Below are 22,293 nucleotides of genomic sequence, written 5' to 3' on the forward strand. Positions count from 1 at the left end.
GAGTTTATTTTTTATCGTGACCTTGTAGGGTCAATTGATTTGGAACAAGCTACCATTTCCCGTGGGATAGCTTCCTTGCAAGTGCTACAATTTATAGCTATAAATATCGCGTGAAAAGTTTCCTATACTGTTTTACGATCCTCCGGGGTATAAAGGAATTACTACCTACTGACTAGTATCACATTTCCCGCAACATTCTACAATAAATTCACAACTGTTTTCAAGGTGCATTATGTGCATAAAATATTAATGTCGGAGAAATAGTGTTTTAGATGTGTATTTATGTGACACTTCAGACAAACGTGAGGAATAATTCCGTACACCTTTAAGGCGTACGTTTAAAAAAAAAATAACCAAAAATATATTAGAAAAATTAAATTTTTATTGCGCTAACAAGCAACGTAAAAACTAAAGCTTCCTTCTCGTAAAAATTCCTCCAACTTCACTTACACTTCACAAAAATAAAGCTATCGTGGAAAATTTATCTTGAACTGCACTAAGCAATATACAAAACCGAAGCTTCCGAAGCCAAAATTTACGATTCATGAGAATAAAGTGTATAAAAATTTGCCCATTTCCAAAAATTATGCTTCACAAAAATTTCCCCCATTTCCAAGAATTATGCTTTACAAAAATAAAGTGCATAAAAGTTCCTCCATTTCCAAGAATCACACTTTACAAAATATTGCATAAAAGTTTCCCAGATTTCCAAGAACTATGCTTTAGAATGTAAAATGCATAAAAATTCCATTTCCAAGAATCACACTTAAAAAAAGATTGCCCAAAAATTTCCCCCATTTCCAGAAACCACACTTTACAAAAAATTGCATAAAAGTATCCCCATTTCCAAGAATTACACTTCAGAAAAGCCGCACTAAAAGCCGCCCACAAAACTAAAGCTTCCTCCGCATAAAAGTTCCTCGACCTCCAAGGATCACTCATCCTCGCCCCCGATTTAAATAACGAAATTCCATTTCCGTCAAAATGTCAGCAAGAAGGGAAAAAAAAATTCACTTACTAGAAGTGGCACCGGATCGACCGTAGGAAGGGGCCCTCGAGTACACTCTGAAGGAGTTCGATTTCCCGACGTTCACTTCCGGGCTAGGTTCGCGGGAACTCCTGCCCGAGTTCGGCCGTAATCCACGGTACGATACCGGCGGATGATCAGCCCTCTCTTTCTTCTCGATTCTACTTTCGTTTCCATAAGTTCGTGGCAAGCCCGAGCCGGGATACGTGTTTGATCCGTATCTCGATACACCGTCGGGCTCTCTGCTCTTCTCGCGGGAAGTGGCACGGTTATATCTGTCGAGGACGGAGGCGGGCCTGTCTGAAGTTTTAGCAGCTGGGAACGAGTACTTCTCGAACAGGGAGGATCTGCTGCTCGATAATGGACTCTTCGCCCTTACGTCCTCTGTCGACGATCTTCCAGGGTGCAGCCTACTTTTCTCTGTGTCCTTCGTACCTGAAAACACCAGTGATTCGTGAAATTTCTAGGCGAATTAAAGTTTTAGAGTAATTCTCGTTTAGTATATTTGGAGAGTATCGATGCAAAATTATGAAGCTAGTAAAGTGATACTTCTTTTTAGTTGGATATTTTACATTGTAATTTTTCTCTTTTTTGGTTTCGTACCAATTAAAATTGTAGAGGAACTTTTGTTTATTTCTTCTGTAGAGAAATATTGCTCTTTAAGGTTGAATATCGTTTTTTTCAATTTGTGTATTCTGGATTACAATCTTTCTTCTTCTCTGATTTATGCAAATTAGAGTTCTAGAGTAATTTTTACTTATTTCTTTTGCAGAGAAATTTTGTACTTTAAGGCTGAACATCATTTTTTTTTAAATTTGTGTATTCTAGATTGCTATATTTTTTAAATTTTGCATGTAAATTGAAATTGTAAAGTAATTTCTATTTACTACATTTACGAAGAAGTGTTGTACTTTAAGGGTCAGTGAAATGTGATTCTTTTTCATTTGCATATCCCAGATTTTCATTTTCTCTTCTTCGATTTTAACTTTGCGCAAATTTATTACGATGCATGTCATGTTTTAAATATTCATGTAATAAAACGTTGTATAAAAAGTTATAAATTTCTGATTTTACCGATATTCATTTACGTTATGCCTGTATTCGCTGTAACCATTCGAACGTAGTGAAATTTACTGATCTGCTTGATAGAATTTGATTACATGCACTGGAAATGAATGTATTCGTAACAGAATTGCATGCGGGGTACAGTTTGTTTATTACTCTCGTAAAAATTTATTCTGTTTTAGCTATCAATTTAATACTTTATCCCAATTTCACCTCAGATTGAAATTATCGACAATGGTTACAATATGAAAAAACATTAAATACTAAAAATGCTACGTATGCTTTACAATACAGTCATCCCAATAAACAAAGCTTAATAAAATTTCTCATAAAGTATAATAGTAATTATTTAATTTGTATGAAATATTAACAGCCTAATACTTTGAGTATCCAGCAATAACGTTAAATATTAAAAAAGTTACATATACTTTACAACACAGTAATCCCAATAAACAAAAGTTAATAAAATATCTCATAAAGCATGACAATGATTATTAATTCATATAAAATATTAACAACCCAATATACATTTTTCCTTCAACTTAACTCGAGTATCTTACAATAACTCTTTCTATTACCACGCCCGTTATAGTAAAAAAGAAACCAACAGGTACAAGCAACTAAAAAAGAACTCACTTGAAAGAAAAATATTAGGTTGTTAATATTTCATATAAACTAAAATAACCATTATTGTATTCTACAAGAAGTATCAACAATTTTAATTTCTCTTTCTTTTAATTTATCCGGAATATTTCACACTATGTAGCTCTTTCTATAACCACTCCCGTTACAATAAAAAAGAAACCCATAGCTATAAAAAAAAACTAAAAAGTTTGAACTGAAAGAAAAATATTAGGTTGTTAATATTTCGTGTAAATCAAATAACCAGTACTGTATTCTATGAGAAATATCAACAATTTAACTTCTTTTTCCCTTCAAATCAACCATTCTATCCCCACGTCCGTTACAGTAAAAGGGGAACCGATAGCTGTAAGAAACTAAAAAGGTTAAATTGAAAGGAAAATATTAAATTGTTCGCACATTGCGTACAGCACTCTACTCGCTCAACGTGCTTCCAGGGCCCGCACATTTTTGAACGCTCGAAAAAAACTTTGTACGATGCACATATGCACTTTTTTATTTTTCATTTATAAAGTATTCTTAAATATTACTGCATATTTCTTATACATCTATTTAACATGTAGGCCTGTTTACATTTCAACTATAACTTATTATATAAATAGAATTAAATCGATTAATTATTATTTATTTTACAACCTTGAATAATGCTTCAGAGTATGATATCTGGTATGGCATAATTTGCAACTGTATCTGGTTTCGCCCCATTTTCCATTGGACGAACAGACTTTACTTTTTTTCTTTTTTATTTCGCTAATCATTTGTCATAAGGATATACAAGGCTTCGTTGCCTCGGTAACGTGACAAGAAAACCTATTTTTAATTTCTTGAGTCGTCGATACGCGCGTATGAAGAAACGTTGAAACGAGATATCTCGTAACCTGGCCAAAAAGTTCGATACATCTCGTGACCCATACGCAAAGTGTTAATATTTCGTATAAATTGAACAACCGTTGCTACATTTCACGAGAGATATCAACGACCCAATTTTTCTTCCTTTCAATTTAGCTTGAGTATTTTACGATAAAAAAAAAAAGAGACCGACGAAACGCAAGGAACGAAAAAAGGAACTCACTGGAATACTTGAAGGTGTGCTTTTCTTCAGGCTTGTCTCTCTTGAGGAACGCGTTCCCGTAGCCGGAAACCCTGTCCTTGCCAGGGACCCGGCTGGAACCGGAACCGATGGACGACGAGTAGCTGTTTCTGCAACTCGGGAGCCCACTTCCCGTGGCCGTTCTCCCGAAAGTACCAGCGGTGATGCCAACGTTGGCTCTCGATCTGTAGGCGCCAGTATCACCCTGCAAAAAACCGTGAATCGTTCCACGATCAATTCCCTCTCGATACACTTTGATCGAGCGGCATTTATCCGTGGCACCGTTACGCGGACGTTCGATCGATCGAACCTGATCTCGAGAGCCAGCGGGCCGAGTGCCGGAAACGTCGTGCGTTCGATCGGTTTGTTCCACGGGCCGCAGAACAATCGGACCGCGGTGAACTTCGTGCCGTTCTCGAAGTAAAATTACCGATCGAGATCGGCCGACTGCCTTTTTTTCGCGACAGATTTATGCGTCGCCCCGTTCGTCGCCGCGACTCCAATGTACATATGTATAAGTGAGTAAGGTACGTACACATGGTCGCAGCGATAGAATCACGTCACGGTGCGTTTTATTGCTGCAGCGTTTGACAAGGGTTGAGGGGAGCAGTGAGTGGAAAAATGGAGTGTAATGCGACGACGTTGTTCCGATGGTTGTTCGTACACGGTGATTATGAAAGTGTCTTGTATTTGGAGAAATGGTTATCTCGTACGTTTTTCATGATCTTACGGAGAGAAAAAGTAAAGAGGAGCTGAAGTGAGAGGTAAAATTAAAAGTTCGGAGAAAAGTCTCGGATTTCGTATGTTTTTTATGAGCTTATGGGAATTAAAGCAAAAACAAAATAAAGAGGAAACGAAATGAGAGAAAAATGAAAAGTCTCGGTTTCCGTACGTTTTTTATAATCTTATGGAAATGAAAGCAGAAGCAAAATAGAGAGGAGCAGAAATGAGAGGAAAAATTAAAAGTTCGGAGAAAAGTCTCGGTTTTCGTGCGTTCTTCATGATGTTATGGAAATAAACAAAAAGGAACAAAATAAAGAGGTAAAGAAATGAGAGAAAAAATGAAAAGTTCGAAAAACAGATTAAGTTATTTTCAGAAATTCACGAAAATTGGTTGTGTATTTCTCCCGAAATAATTTACAAAGCTTTGGAGCCTATCCCTAAAAGAATGCAATCTATAATTGATTCTAAAGAATATCCAACAAAATTTTAATGTTATACTATTGTCTTATAATATAAATTTACGTTAATTTTCGGTTTTCTTAATTACAGAGAAAAATTTGTCCTGCACTGTAAGTCATATAATTTCCATTTCGAGATATTTAGAGCAATAACTTCAACCCTTTAGGATATTTCAACCCTTCTATCTTCACTATTACAACTAACGTTTTACGATATTTTGATCAATAGCTCCATTTAACGATTCAAACTCCGACTATTTCCAGACAATTGTATTTCAAATCGACGGAACACACGATAAGTGAGAAATTCAATTTCGTTCAAGTTTTTATTTAGACCACTTAAGCGGCGTATTTAAGTGACAGACGCAGCAGTAGAGATTCTTCGAGGAAGCGGTGTCCAATTGTGATTATTGTCGCTTTTATTTCGGTTTGTGAGTCAATCACACGTTTAACAGAAATAACCGGAGAACACCGGGGGAAATGGTGACACTTTCGCGTAACCCAGATGAGAATAATATCTATCATCCACGGACGGTCGAGCTCTAGAAATGATAATTCGTACAATTAACATAAGTTTGGCGGATTGCCCCAAGCTCGAAATAGATGGCCCGACCTGCCCGGGAGTAATAACCTTCCTGTTTCTCTCTGATATAACGGGTGAGGCGAAAAAAATACACCCTTCAGTTTTCTTTTCAGTTTCTTTTCGTACTCATTCAACCCGTTTCCTTAAACTTGCAAGATTCACTCTTCCAAATTTAATCGTCCTTCTTATTTCCACCCTTTTCAAACTGATTTTACTTCTTAAAATTTCCATTGAACTTTCCAGATAGAAATCTAAAAGAAATTACATTCGTTCGTTCGATTTTTCTAAATTTCAATGAATTGTATTCGTTCTTCCAAATTTTAACCTACATTTCCTTCTTACTTTCAACCTTCTTGAACTAACTTTATTTCCCAAAAATTCCACTGAATTTTCCGGATAGAATTCTAAAAGGAATTACATTCGTTCGTTCGATTATTTTAAATTTCAAAGAATTGTATTCGTTCTTCCAAATTTTAATCCAAATTTCCTTCTGATTTTCACCCATTTTACATTAACTTTACTTTCTAAAACTGCTATTGAGCTTCCCAGATAGAAATCCAAAAGAATAACATTGGTTCACTCGACTTTTTTAAATTTCAAAGAATTGTATTCGTTCTTCTAGATTCTACCCTAAGTTTCCTTCGAATTCCCACCCTTCACAAATCGACAAAAATTCCATCAGAACCACTTGTTCCAAGTAAACCTCGAAAAATCAACAAACCATCCTTCTCCCCTCAACAAATCAATTATCCACCCTCGTATCACAAAATACCTCTCATTCCTTCATTTTTCTCCCACATTTTACAAATTTCCGTTTCCATCGCGAGTTTCTGTGGCGACCACGCAACTTGTCCTAGGTTTATTTACCTTGACTCGAGCAGGCTTACGCGATACCAGCCGCGCGATCATAATTTCAATTTAAATTCAATTACATTCTAAAGCTCCGGCATCTTGTGCTATCAAGTTAAGATGAGATTCTCCTCCCCCTCTGTCGAAAGCGAAAAAGAGAGAGAGAGGTAAAGAGGGAGAGGTCTTCGTGCTGGAACTTTTAAAAAGTGCCATTCGTTATTATGCTAATGCCATTCCGGGGGTGATAATGGAATTACGACAGACGCTCCTTAAGACCGCTAAAGCGATTCTTTTGAACGGAAGTGCCGAAAGCGGCCGGAAACGATAATTCCATTCGACCCGTTTATATCCGGCCTATTATCGCCTAACCGGGCCTTTTCACCCGCGAAAACTGCTCCCTAGATGGAAACGCAAGGCCCCCTCGGGCTCTTCTGTGCGAAAGGAAACCACGGTCACGCATCGTGAATTTTCTCCCTTGGGTTAATTGAAACGCTGCTCTCGAGATAACAGAGATAAACGTGTCGTTCGACGAAGTACATGTAATGATGCTTCAACTCTTGTTCTTTTTCTATTTTTCTTTAATTTAACGGTTTAATTTGGTTTCGTTTATTTCGGAGCGAGTGTTTTGCGGTGAACGAGCGTCCGAGTAAAAGTGGGGATTTCTGAGAAGATAGTGGAATTAGGTCCAAGAGTTGTAGAATAGTTGCGGAGAATGTGCTTGCTCATTTAATGGAAGTTGCGCTTTTAATAGATATCGTGAGCTGTCGGCGAGCCACGTGGCGTGAAACGTGTTTAATGCAAGGTGAAGAAAACTGTAATAAATTTTCTCCCTTTAATAGAAATTAATTTTTGCTCATATTACAAAATAATTAGAAAGTTAAATCAGAATTTTGAAAAAAATTAGACAAAATATAAAATTCCTTAAAATAATTCTTTCCAACTCGTTAACATCGTCTCCCTTCAAAGTTTCAATTTATACCTATTCCTGATTTATTATTTTCTTTAATTTCTATCCCCCTCTAAAACTCCTCAACGTAAGTTTATAAATTTCTTTCCCCCTTTAAAATTCCTCAAAATAATATTTCCATCTCGTTAACATTGTCTCCCTTCAAAGTTTCAATTTATACCTATTCCTGATTTATTATTTTCTTTAATTTCTATCCCCCTCTAAAATTCCTCAAAATAATTCTTTCCAACTCGTTAACATCGTCTCCCTTCAAATTTTCAATTTTTCATTTATTATCTACTTTATTTCATAAATCACATTTATCGTCCTTTAATTGCAAGACGCAAATTAAAACAGGCAATTTATTATATAAAGTTTCAAGGTACATTTAAATAGAGCAAAAAAATGGAATAAAATTTATTGGAAAATCTCTTCGATCTACATTTCTTACAGTCTGAACGTTTTCCAAGATGATATATCAGCTTCCTGTTCCGGCAGCCGCTCATTAGTTATATTAAAATGCTGCTCGAGTACTCGATGTTGAACTTCGATATTAGTTCAAGAAGTCGCCATAAACATTTTGGCAAGCAGCCTCGATGGTCTTTGGCTAAATTCAGAAGGCAAAGGTTTGCCAAGAAGTCGAACGGGAACCTGTTACGACGTCCATTATCGGCTTTACAGTGGTTTACTGGATGATCGCGAGGCAAAGCAGAGAATCGCGAGCACGGAAGTTTTTCCGTGGCCACGGTAAAACTTCTACAACGTTCCTCGACCAACCGTGGAAATTTGTTTCCGTAATATGTTTATTCTTTCCGCGGTGCAAATTTGCGACGCGTTAAAATCTCGAGTGTTTTTCTTTGCGCAGACTCTCGCAGCTTCAGTTTTTCTCCCCGAAGTATAATAATTACTTTCGGCAACTTTTCTACTCCTGGAGAATCATTCGTAAATTAGTCAAACATTCTGCAAGTGTGACTTTTTAACAATAACGTGAAAAAATGAAAATGTTTCGGAATAGACAAATTTTTTGGAAATTTTAAGATACTTCCAAAATTTTTTAAAATAAAATTAGATGCACTTGTTGATTGCTTGTAATAAGATAGTGAGTAAATGTTCTTTTTATGCACTGTACCAATAATATAAAATTATAACTTGTGTTTAAATATAAAATTTGCTACGTAAAGGACGAAGCAGAATTAGCTAGCTTTTTTTAGAAGCAAAAGTATGAATGATGGCGAGTATAAAAATATGTCGCACAATTATAAATAAATATGTAGCGACAATTAAATCTACCACAAAAACCACGAAAACTTCCTGGATGACCCAATTTTTATTTTGATGATTAATTATCTAAATCTGATAAACACTGGTTTTTGAATAAAATTTCCTTGCACAATAAATTGAAAAAAGAAATAGTATGGAACGTAAGTGATAAGTATTATTTAAATATTCCAATAATCGCATAATCATAAATTACTAATTTAATTAAAGGACTATTTAAGTCATTCGTAAATCGAAGAAAAAATTACGCAATTGTGTATTACTTAAGTATACACATTTCCTAATCCTAGACGAAGCTCATTTTAATCTTCTTCAGAAACAAAGATGGACAGTCAGTGGTCCAAAAATTTCTTGCAAGTCACCGTGAAATATCGCTTTACCTGTCGAACATGCTTAGTGATCTATTCCTATTCTCTAAGGACACTCGAACGTTCGCAAAATACGCGGACACGGTACCAGGGAAAATGCTCAAAACTCTACGTTCTGCCAGCAAAGCGATTTATCGTTCTGTCAGAGGCTTCGAGGCAAAGGAACGATGGAGGCCGTTTGCGCTCACGCGATAAGCCACTATTTTCATTCGCGAGATTTCCCATGGAAACTCCTTGAGAACTCGTAGGATTTCCGTTGAGGAGGGAAAATACGGTGAAAGCAGAGGACGATCGACGAGTGACCAGAGTACTTACAAGGAGATCAGTGAGGGAAGACGAGCCCGAGCACGGAATGACAATTCGGGATCTCTTTATAAACGGACCGCACTTTTAGAGAGGCGAGAAAAGCGAGAGAAGAGGTAACAATCGGTGAAAAAAGAAAAGAGGGAAGGGAATTGGAAGAAATTGTGAATCTAATCGAATCTTACTTCTGATCTCTTTATAAGTAAACTGTTCTACCGGTGGAATCGCAAAAGTGATAAAAGTGGAAGAAGAAGAAAAGAAGAAGAATGAAAAAAACGAAGGAAAATTGATAGGAATGGTTTCATCACAGGGCCTTCAAGAGAGGACGAACGATAAAAATCGAGTGATAAGAATCTTATCATAGGGACGATAGAATAGGCAATGTTAAAGGAAGAAGAAAAGAAGAAAGATAGAAAGATGAAGGAAAAGTACGAGAAGTGCAAAATTCGTACGAATGGACTTGAAAGGGGCACGAACGATAAAAGTCTTAGCATAAGAATGATAGAATAAGCAATATCAAAAGAAGAAAGATAAAAAAATGAGAGAAAATTATAGAAAGTGCAAAATTCACACGAATGGCCTTCAAAACGGCGCAAACGATAAAATTCTAGTGATAAAAATCTTATCATAAGCATAATAGAAGAAGCAATATTAAGAGAAGAAGAAAGGAAGAAAAATGACAAAAAGTGCAAAATTGATACGAATGGCTTCACAGAGCCTTCAAAACGACACGAACCATAAAAATCTTCTCGTAAGTGTGACACAATAAGCAGTATTAAAAGAAGAAGTCCCCCCCAAAAAATGAGGAAAAATTATAAAAAGTGCAAAATTGATACGAATAGCTTCACAGACCTTGGAAAAGGGCACGAACGATAAAAATCGAGGGAAACGATCGTCCCCAAGCAATTTAGCCGCGATCAATAAACGATCCATCGATACCCATCGGCTACAAAAAAATCCGCCAGCCTAGTCTCGTTCTATCTCTCTCTCTTAACAGAAACCCACGGGCTTCTATCCTCAATTTAGCCTTCGCTTCTCGATATTTCGTCAGCGTGCCGAAAAGCTTTCCATTGGACCGGTCGAATTGAAAGTAGCTCGACCGGCAAATCTTTCGATATTGCTTTATCGTCCATAAAAATGGCTGTTTACAGCCTGGCCATACCCATCCTCACTTTACTTCTCGATAGATAAATTCTACATTCGGGAATCGTATATATACATATACATATATACATATACACACCTCATAGAAACCGCCGTATTGCCGCTAGGCGACTTTTGTTTCGCGGCTGACTTTCGCGTAATTGAATATTTCCGAACGAAAGCTGCCAGCTTAGAGCAAAGCTGTAACAGGTAGTAGACATCGGTGGATGTTCGTTTTCATTCGGAACAGTTGATTCACTTCGTGACATATTCGCGTTTGAAGCAAATTGAAATAATTGAACGTGTGCTTGAAGGAATTTTTATGACAAGTGTAATATTAAGTGCCGTTTCCTTTTAGCGTAACACTTGTATTAGTTTGAGAAGGAGGAAGTGACGAATGAGGGGGGAAGAGATTTGTTTGAGAGTCTTTCAATTTTTGTGCTTCAACGCGGGAAAACCGGTCGCCGGGTCAACAGTGACCCGATTTTCAATTCTTCACCGTGGACGATTGTTGATATGAAAAAATACGTGTGACATATTTTTTAGAGTGATAAAATTCTGTAATTGAAAAAGTAAAAAAGTAAAAATTCTGTAATTTAAGAAGTAAAAAGGTAAACATTTTACAATTTAAGAAATAAAAGAGTAAAAATTCTATAATTTCGTCAATTTTATGAATCTGGGCATGAATTAAAATAAATTAAATTTGGCATTTCGTTAAAATACTAATCGACGAAAATATGCACGATAAAAAAGTAAATAAAAAATCGATGTTTCGGAAATTTCAGACATGTAACCATTTAATCTCAATGATGAAAATGGACAGTTTCCATACGCGGACGACATGATATCACGTGAAAAGCTGCACCATAGAATTTACGTACCGTTTACACATGTACCATCGTGTTATATTGTACGAGGAAATAATGAAGCTCATGTAGAACCATACTCGACTAATACAATCTCCGGATAGGACTGTATTTGGCTAGCAGAGTGCTCGGATAATGGGAGTTCGAAAGGGAGACGTTCTACTGTAATTGGAGTACTGTTTCTTGACATAATAATACGTCTTGTAGTTTGCAAAAGACGAGAGCTATTAACTTAGTTCCACGTCTATTCGTAATCCGAAATTCTTCGCCTCTGACAGCCTGTTTAAAAGGGATAAAGAAACGCGCGACATACCGATTTCTATCGTGCTACGCGGCATTTTCGAAGGAAGCGGACGGTAATTTTGCGGGATATAAATGAGGCGTCAAGCGTAAAGAGAGTGATGGATTTAATCTTTACACGAAGCTTCGCTTTGAAAATTCCTTTTTCTGCTTTATTTCGGTGGTTATTATTCATTTACAACCGGTTGTGAATATTAAACTTTACTACATTTTATTGTTGGCAACTTTTTGTTTCTTCGAATAAATAAAGCTACACGAGATTCACAGTATACGATTACTTATTTTTGAGTAAAGCAATTTGTACGCACTGTATAAACATTTCGCGTATAAATATTCGTGATAAATATTCATCAAGTTTCAGGTAACTAGATATTTATAAATATTCATCGGAAATGTCTAGAATCACAATTTAATATTTACTTTAACGTCCATTTCTCGATTATGCGTGAGACTGATGTTTAAAACTTTAAACATTGACTTTATAATGTACCTACGTAATGAAAGACACGGGAAAATTGTGTATACTAATATTAGGTTATGCTATATGAAATATAGGATTTTTTGTGGAATAGTGGAAATCATTTTTCACATACAATATGATCTTGTAACTCACATAATAAAAGAAAATTATGTACTCTAATTGTGGATTTAATTCTAATAGAAATCGTTTTTTGCATTCAAATTTGCCCCTAGAGTCCCAAATAGTAGCTCACTGAGAATAGTATGAATTTTATTTTAGCACGAAAAAATTTAGAAATTTTTAACACTCGAGTATTCACTCGAGTGAATTTTGGAATAATTAAAAATTATAAAATTTCATCTAAATCTAATAGAAATCGTTTTTTACATTCAAATTTTCCCCTAGAGTCCCAAATAGTAGCTCACTGAGAATAGTATGAATTTTAATTTAGCACGAAAAAATTTAGAAATTTTTAACACTCGAGTATTCACTCGAGTGAATTTTGGAATAATTAAAAATTATAAAATTTCATCTAAATCTAATAGAAATCGTTTTTTACATTCAAATTTTCCCCTAGAGTCCCAAATAGTAGCTCACTGAGAATAGTATGAATTTTAATTTAGCACGAAAAAATTTAGAAATTTTTAACACTCGAGTATTCACTCGAGTGAATTTTGGAATAATTAAAAATTATAAAATTTCATCTAAATCTAATAGAAATCGTTTTTTACATTCAAATTTTCCCCTAGAGTCCCAAATAGTAGCTCACTGAGAATAGTATGAATTTTAATTTAGCACGAAAAAATTTAGAAATTTTTAACACTCGAGTATTCACTCGAGTGAATTTTGGAATAATTAAAAATTATAAAATTTCATCTAAATCTAATAGAAATCGTTTTTTACATTCAAATTTTCCCCTAGAGTCCCAAATAGTAGCTCACTGAGAATAGTATGAATTTTAATTTAGCACGAAAAAATTTAGAAATTTTTAACACTCGAGTATTCACTCGAGTGAATTTTGGAATAATTAAAAATTATAAAATTTCATCTAAATCTAATAGAAATCGTTTTTTACATTCAAATTTTCCCCTAGAGTCCCAAATAGTAGCTCACTGAGAATAGTATGAATTTTAATTTAGCACGAAAAAATTTAGAAATTTTTAACACTCGAGTATTCACTCGAGTGAATTTTGGAATAATTAAAAATTATAAAATTTCATCTAAATCTAATAGAAATCGTTTTTTACATTCAAATTTTCCCCTAGAGTCCCAAATAGTAGCTCACTGAGAATAGTATGAATTTTAATTTAGCACGAAAAAATTTAGAAATTTTTAACACTCGAGTATTCACTCGAGTGAATTTTGGAATAATTAAAAATTATAAAATTTCATCTAAATCTAATAGAAATCGTTTTTTACATTCAAATTTTCCCCTAGAGTCCCAAATAGTAGCTCACTGAGAATAGTATGAATTTTAATTTAGCACGAAAAAATTTAGAAATTTTTAACACTCGAGTATTCACTCGAGTGAATTTTGGAATAATTAAAAATTATAAAATTTCATCTAAATCTAATAGAAATCGTTTTTTACATTCAAATTTTCCCCTAGAGTCCCAAATAGTAGCTCACTGAGAATAGTATGAATTTTAATTTAGCACGAAAAAATTTAGAAATTTTTAACACTCGAGTATTCACTCGAGTGAATTTTGGAATAATTAAAAATTATAAAATTTCATCTAAATCTAATAGAAATCGTTTTTTACATTCAAATTTTCCCCTAGAGTCCCAAATAGTAGCTCACTGAGAATAGTATGAATTTTAATTTAGCACGAAAAAATTTAGAAATTTTTAACACTCGAGTATTCACTCGAGTGAATTTTGGAATAATTAAAAATTATAAAATTTCATCTAAATCTAATAGAAATCGTTTTTTACATTCAAATTTTCCCCTAGAGTCCCAAATAGTAGCTCACTGAGAATAGTATGAATTTTAATTTAGCACGAAAAAATTTAGAAATTTTTAACACTCGAGTATTCACTCGAGTGAATTTTGGAATAATTAAAAATTATAAAATTTCATCTAAATCTAATAGAAAAGGACCGTAGGAAAGGAAGAACGAATGAAAGACGATCGTGCGTTTGTTCACGTTTAGACATTAACATGGGTTGTCAAGCCGATCGCGGCGTGTGTGAATGCGGGTGTTCGAGAAAAAGAGGAAGGTGTGTGTGTTTGATCAGCGAGCGAGAAGCATCGAACCGTAAATATTAAGAGAGCGAATTAGATTTTCTCTGACAAATAAAGATAAAGGCGACGCGTGGGGTGCTGTTAATTTAATATACATAAAAAGTAATCAACAAATTCCCACAGTAACTATAGAAAAGAAAAATATAAATTAGTCGAGAATGATAAACTTTTCATTCTATTGAATTAATTATAAAGAAAACTTAGAATTAGAATTAGGACTTGAACGAAACGAGATCGTCGATACGATCACCGGTGTATATTCCACACGTGAACGCTCGCCTAACTGTGCCACTCCGTCAGCCGCGGCGATTTAATAAATATTTGCGTTTTATCGTGTTATCCGTATTCAGCAAAGCGGCGGAACGATACGAGAGAAGTTGAAAGCTCGTCGGTGTGCGTGAACGCGTGAAAATAATTGCAAATTTAATATTACCGTGTACATACACCTTCATACTACGTCACGTACAGTTGAAAGGGTTATTAGTGTACTCTCGGTTGTATTCAGAGACGCACCAAACGCGTTCCTCCTGTATATAAATTTAATCTATCTTCCCTAGCCTGGACAGACACGCTTTCTTCCGCAACAAACCGTCACGTTACTTGGCATTAGTCTCTTCTACCTTTTATATTTATTCGAGCAGTGGCTGCACGAAGGAAGAAGAAAGCACGCGCGGACGGAAACGTTCCAGTCTGTCTCTCTCGGTCAACCGGTTCGAATGTAATTCATCAAGCAACGCCAACTTCGGCTCGTCTCTCCTCGAAATTGCATTATGTATTCCATCATAAAGTTGAATTCGATGAAATATTGCGACGAGGAAAAATTCGTGCCGCTCGCTGGTGGCTTCTTCATCTTCTGGTTGGGTAGAGGGTAAGGGAAGCGGGTATTGAATGGAGGATTATTCGAGAATGGAAACAGAAATGGGGAGGAAAAAAGGGAATGGATGGGTCGAGTATTGTCTATCAAACTTTCCTCGGTAATGTATTGTATCAATTGGAGAGTTTCATCGGAAGAACGTTCCATTAGGGTAGAGTTACTCTGACGAAATTAGAGACGATTATGCTTTATTTCTGATGGCTTGCTTTGGAAGATTCAGAAGTATGACAAATTATAGATAAATGGAATTTTCGATGTTTGGCAAATTTGATTTATTTCTTGAGAAATTGTAATTAGAGACGAATGGTTCTTGCGTTAAAGTCTCCAATTGTATTTTGTGTGAATTTTCTCTAATTTAGGTGTTTCGAAAATTTTTCGAACTACTTTTAGAAGATTTATAAGTATAGCAAACTGTGAAGAAATTGAAAAATTGAATTTTTGATGTTTTGGGGAAATTTTCCTTATTTCCTGAGAAATCGTAATTTTTAGAGATGACTGGTTCGTGCATTAAAGTCTCCAATTGTATTTTGTGTGAATTTTCTGTAATTTAGGTGTTTCGAAAATTTTTCGAACTACTTTTAGAAGATTTATAAGTATAGCAAACTGTGAAGAAATTGAAAAATTGAATTTTTGATGTTTTGGGGAAATTTTCCTTATTTCCTGAGAAATCGTAGTTTTTAGAGATGACTGGTTCGTGCGTTAAAGTCTCCAATCGTAGTTTCTTTGATTTTTCTAAAATTCAAATAGCAGAATCGAAAATTGTGAAAAATAATGAAATATAAGAATGAAATTGATTGCAATACTTGATACTATAAAATATACGATCCAGAGTTGGTCGAAATTTAGATTTAACCGAGAATCGACCGTTTAGTGTTTAAATTCGCCAAGTGGACGCCCTCCAATTTTTATCTCCCGAAAGAAGCCTTTTCATTCTTTATTCACACCTCGTAAAGCTCGTAATCGAGCAAGGTCAGCGTTCCCACGTAACTTTCCTGAGAAGCACCATAAACTCATTTTACGGGCGCACTTTCGAAACGAAAATTGCGGCGGATGAAAATACATCGCACGCGCAACTATGGCGGAGACCACGTGGTGTCCGGATCGCGCGAGAACAGATTCGTTGAATATGGAAATAAATGGCAATATCTTTTACGACGTTTTCTCCTCCCGAATAGCGGCCTTCTGACATTTCATTAAAGGTAACGAACCGTGGAACTTCTCTCTCTCCCTTTGAAAACGCCATTCTACTCCCTAGTCCGTTCGAGGAGATTCCTTCGCCTAGCCTGGACAGACACGCTTTCTTCCGCAACAAACCGTCACGTTACTTGGCATTAGTCTCTTCTACCTTTTATATTTATTCGAGCAGTGGCTGCACGAAGGAAGAAGAAAGCACGCGCGGACGGAAACGTTCCAGTCTGTCTCTCTCGGTCAACCGGTTCGAATGTAATTCATCAAGCAACGCCAACTTCGGCTCGTCTCTCCTCGAAATTGCATTATGTATTCCATCATAAAGTTGAATTCGATGAAATATTGCGACGAGGAAAAATTCGTGCCGCTCGCTGGTGGCTTCTTCATCTTCTGGTTGGGTAGAGGGTAAGGGAAGCGGGTATTGAATGGAGGATTATTCGAGAATGGAAACAGAAATGGGGAGGAAAAAAGGGAATGGATGGGTCGAGTATTGTCTATCAAACTTTCCTCGGTAATGTATTGTATCAATTGGAGAGTTTCATCGGAAGAACGTTCCATTAGGGTAGAGTTACTCTGACGAAATTAGAGACGATTATGCTTTATTTCTGATGGCTTGCTTTGGAAGATTCAGAAGTATGACAAATTATAGATAAATGGAATTTTCGATGTTTGGCAAATTTGATTTATTTCTTGAGAAATTGTAATTAGAGACGAATGGTTCTTGCGTTAAAGTCTCCAATTGTATTTTGTGTGAATTTTCTCTAATTTAGGTGTTTCGAAAATTTTTCGAACTACTTTTAGAAGATTTATAAGTATAGCAAACTGTGAAGAAATTGAAAAATTGAATTTTTGATGTTTTGGGGAAATTTTCCTTATTTCCTGAGAAATCGTAATTTTTAGAGATGACTGGTTCGTGCATTAAAGTCTCCAATTGTATTTTGTGTGAATTTTCTCTAATTTAGGTGTTTCGAAAATTTTTCGAACTACTTTTAGAAGATTTATAAGTATAGCAAACTATGAAGAAATTAAAAAATTGAATTTTGATGTTTTGGGGGAATTTTCCTTATTTCCTGAGAAATCGTAGTTTTTAGAGATGACTGGTTCGTGCATTAAAGTCTCCAATTGTATTTTGTGTGAATTTTCTGTAATTTAGGTGTTTCGAAAATTTTTCGAACTACTTTTAGAAGATTTATAAGTGTAGCAAACTGTGAAGAAATTGAAAAATTGAATTTTTGATGTTTTGGGGAAATTTTCCTTATTTCCTGAGAAATCGTAGTTTTTAGAGATGACTGGTTCGTGCGTTAAAGTCTCCAATCGTAGTTTCTTTGATTTTTCTAAAATTCAAATAGCAGAATCGAAAATTGTGAAAAATAATGAAATATAAGAATGAAATTGATTGCAATACTTGATACTATAAAATATACGATCCAGAGTTGGTCGAAATTTATATTTAACCGAGAATCGACCGTTTAGTGTTTAAATTCGCCAAGTGGACGCCCTCCAATTTTTATCTCCCGAAAGAAGCCTTTTCATTCTTTATTCACACCTCGTAAAGCTCGTAATCGAGCAAGGTCAGCGTTCCCACGTAACTTTCCTGAGAAGCACCATAAACTCATTTTACGGGCGCACTTTCGAAACGAAAATTGCGGCGGATGAAAATACATCGCACGCGCAACTATGGCGGAGACCACGTGGTGTCCGGATCGCGCGAGAACAGATTCGTTGAATATGGAAATAAATGGCAATATCTTTTACGACGTTTTCTCCTCCCGAATAGCGGCCTTCTGACATTTCATTAAAGGTAACGAACCGTGGAACTTCTCTCTCTCCCTTTGAAAACGCCATTCTACTCCCTAGTCCGTTCGAGGAGATTCCTTCGGAAGGTTGAAAAGAAGGGAACGAAGGTGTAATTTGTCGTACATTTAACGTAAGATAGCCCGCAGTGGACAGATCTGGCGAATTTTCCGTGACATTTTTCCGGAAATGATTTCGCTGAGAGATTCCATTTCCAAGTTCCGGCTGCGCGCGGATTAATACGTCGAAAGTAATGCCCCGTTTTACGAGGACGAGGACACCACGGAAATGGGATCCGGATGGGAGGAAATTTAATTTGCTTTAGTATTACTCGTTCGGAGGAAAATACGCGATGCTTTCGTCCTTGAAGCAGGATTAACGATAAAATCCTTCCACGGAATTTGATAACTTTTCTCACGAGTATGAGAAGATCATACGCGATACTCGAGCACGTTCCATGCTGTGCTCGCGATTTTACAAATTTTATTTAGGACTACATTTCCATTTCTTCGTTTCTCTGCATTCTCTCAGAGACAAATTCTTTTGGCAGGTGCCTCAAAATTTCCACGGTAATTTTCTATTCGTTCTCTGAAGGAAACCTTCTGCCTCTAAGATTCTTCTTCCCATTTTTGAACAAACAGAAATTGCTGAGAAATTGCTAAGTCAGGACTGTAGGATAGATATCGCAGCTCAGTGAATCCACATTCTTGAATAATGGTTTGAACTTCTCCACTTTCTTATCACTCATTTTGGTTGCACAAATACCCAAATAAATTTGAATCAATTTTTTGACAAGTAAAGCAATTACTTTTGTAACGTGTCATTTTCACGATCAGGTGGATGAAGAATTATTCATTTTCAAACAGTGCATATCACAACGTACACGCTGTTACCGAGTTGTTTACGTGAATCGAGTATTCGCGACAACTATCTTCTCTTTCTTCCCGGAAGTTGGCGAAATAAAAAACAAGGCACGAAGAAAGCGATAACGTTCGTTCGTGTTTATCTTACAAAATGCCGATTAGGTCGGTTCGACGATCCATTTCTACCGGCTGTTATTTCACGTTTCACGCGTTGGGCCCGGGCCAAGTTTTTCAGTATTTCAATACGTGAATCGAGGAAGCGATTTCGGTGGCGTTTCGTGACACGTGTATGTCGAAAGTGAATCCCGTATGACATTTGCTGGGTGAATTTTTGGCAAGAATCGTGCACACCTCTTCAAGTTTACTTCCTGGTTCGTCCTCGTTATTACGCAACTGTTAATTCTATTTGCGGACGAAATAAATCGATGCATTACTCTTTGTGTCGAAGAGGATTCTCGGAAATTGTATGTTTCGTCACGTGTATCTTTGCTTTTAATTATAAATAACTAGCCTACTTTGTTTCACACTGTGTGTAAATTATCGTGGAAGTGTCGAATCAAAATTCGTTAGTTAATTTTGGCGTTAGAGAAACTTTCATTTTTACTTAATCCTGGCGTCAGAGAAATTTGAAATTTGAGTTAATCCCAGAGTTAGAAAAATATTAATTTTTAGTTAATTTTAGCGTTAAAGAAACTTTAATTTTTAGGTAACTTAGTGTCAGAGAAATTCTACATTTTAATTAATCTCGGAGTTAAAAAAATCATAATTTTTAGTTAATTTAGCGTCACAAAAATTCTGTATAAAAAAAAATTACAAACTTACAGTCGGCAAGTACGAAACGTTTTAACCCTTCTCTAGCAAGTAGATACCCATAAATAATCACAAATTCGCACGTTTTGACAGCAATTAATATATTCCTCCTAAAGTAGTATCTTTCACATCTGACACACTTTTCAAACAAACATTTATAAACAACAATTTTCTCCGTTGACCCGATAATAAAAAAGTGTCACCGACAAAAAGGTACCGTTAAACGAAAACATTTCACTAAAGATTCTCGGTAAATAAATGCCCGCAGCCCGGTTTGAAATTTCATCGGAATGAAAATTGCATTATGAAAAATCGTCCAATTACCACGAGTACCTTTATTCACGGAATACATCGCTGCGCAGGTAGATTATACTTACAGCTTCAGGCTGAATAGGACACGCGCTGTGTATCCAATTAATTTCAGTCGTAAGTTGCGTGGCAAGTCATCGGAAGCTGAAGACATTTAATGAAGTTTCTCGAGATCTTGGAGAGTGGGCCGGCGCAAAAGTCTTTCAATGAAAAGCCTTCCCCGCCGCGAAAGTGGCGACGAGAGAATGTCAAGAACTAAACGCTTCGACGGAGAAACAGCAACGGCTTCGCCGCGTAATTGGAAAACTTCCGGTACCGTATAAGTTGCCGGAAGTTGCGGCCGAAGACTATGCTTGGGTCCGGCATCAGGCACGTGGAGCCTATCGATACTGCCACAGGACCGATAAATCGCTCGTCACGACCACCACGACACCATGATTCCCATTAATTGCTGAATTATAATTGTCCCTTCGTTTCAAGAGAATCGTTAGAGCATTCTTGATATTCAAATTAAGAGTACGAACTGTGGCAAGTGAAAGATTACTTCTTGTTCAAATTAAGACAGTTAATTCATAAATTTTTCGAACTTTTGTGTATTAAATGTGAAAAATTTTTTAAATTAATTTTCCAGGATCAACTGTGTAGAATTATGGCATGTACGATAACCTAAACGAACCAGAATAGAAACTTTGCGTTGGTATAATACCTAAAGGATTTAAGAATTTTAGAAAGTTAAGATTTTTAAATATTGAATGAGAAAATTTTTTTCAATTAATTTTTAAAGATTAATTGGGTAGAGTTCTAATATGTAGAATAACTTAAGAGAACCAGATCAAAAATTTTGTGTTGGTATAATACGCAAAGGATTTAAGAATTTTAAAAAGTTAAGATTTTTGAATATTGAATGTGACAAATTTTTTAAATTAATTTATAAAGCCGAAGAAGCTTAATTAAAATAGCTTAAGAGAGTCAAAACAAAAACCTTGTGTTGATAATAGTACATAAAGGACTTAAGTATTTTAACAATTTGTTATTTGGTATGAAAAAGTTAGGTCCCTTTTAATCTGGATATATTAAAAAATCCGTGATTAAACATTTTTTCATTGCCAATGATTTATTCAAACTAAAGTTCGTGGAGGAGGAAGAGTGGTTTAATGCAGTTCCGTTGCAACTGCATTTGACATCCTTTAATATGTGCATAGCAGGTGGAGTTTGTGAATAATAGAGTAAATAAAACTACGAATTCTGTCTACTGTGTTCTATGACATTTTCAACTTTCTCACTCTCAAATATTTAATGTCGTCCAATGTGTCTGCTTCTAGCTTTGTCTCTGAATTATTTACGCGTCATGGGGAAAAGAAAGTTCTACCCACCACGGTATCCCACTACTTCAACTTTGTACGTTAATGCTGTGCAACATTTTCCACGAAATTCACCTCCGAGAGAGGTTTCTTATTTTTGTCGCTTCTTTTCTGTTTCTTTTTTTTTTTTTTTTATTTCTATCCTTCAGGGAGGTTCACGTTTCGCTTAGCCTTCGTTTTCACGTTATAGGAAGTTATTATTCCGAGGTTGAGGCGAGAAAAATTCTGGTACGACACACGTGAAGGTGGCTGAACAATTTGTAAACGTGGTTCATCGCACTCGAGGGAAAGCCATTGGAGACTTGTCCACTTGGAAGACCATTCGAGAGACGAAGAGATAGTTGGCAATCCACCTCTCGAGAACAAACATTTGCAGACGTGGTGTATTAAAGTGTCTGCAAGAAACAAGGAAGGGTCTGGGGAGGGTCGAGAGAAGAAAGGAGGTACCTGACGAAAAATAGGGAAAATAGGAGAAAAAGGAAAGGAGAAAAGGATTGATGAAGAGAGAAAATAGTGAAACAAGCAAGAATAGAGTGTAACTCTGTGTGGGTAACAATTCGTTAGTTAATTCTGAGTTACTAAGTATTTAGTGTTTGGAATAAGTATACTGCGTGAAAACTATTTGTCAGCTACTATAATAGTCTTAATGAATTTCCATTTGATATAATGAAGGAAGTTGAACACATGTTCTAATTTAGAGAAGTACTTGAAGCCAGTTTGATAGAGAACCATCTATTAACTTGCTCTT

General features: G+C 35.8%; 1 protein-coding gene across 1 annotated transcript in view; it reads right to left on the reverse strand.

The window, feature by feature from the left end:
* The window catches only part of LOC108578600, a 377,474-nt gene extending 373,381 nt beyond the window's left edge, over window positions 1-4,093 (reverse strand). The window contains exons 1-3 of the mRNA XM_017941964.1: window positions 4,076-4,093; window positions 3,807-4,029; window positions 1,019-1,462 (exon numbers count right to left, since the gene is read on the reverse strand). Of these exons, the coding sequence (XP_017797453.1) occupies window positions 1,019-1,462; window positions 3,807-4,029; window positions 4,076-4,093 (685 nt within the window). The remainder of the gene's footprint in view (window positions 1-1,018; window positions 1,463-3,806; window positions 4,030-4,075) is intronic.
* Window positions 4,094-22,293: the final 18,200 nt, after the last annotated feature.

This window comes from Habropoda laboriosa, unplaced genomic scaffold, assembly GCF_001263275.1.
Source record: "Habropoda laboriosa isolate 0110345459 unplaced genomic scaffold, ASM126327v1 scaffold45, whole genome shotgun sequence".
Taxonomy (NCBI): domain Eukaryota; kingdom Metazoa; phylum Arthropoda; class Insecta; order Hymenoptera; family Apidae; genus Habropoda; species Habropoda laboriosa.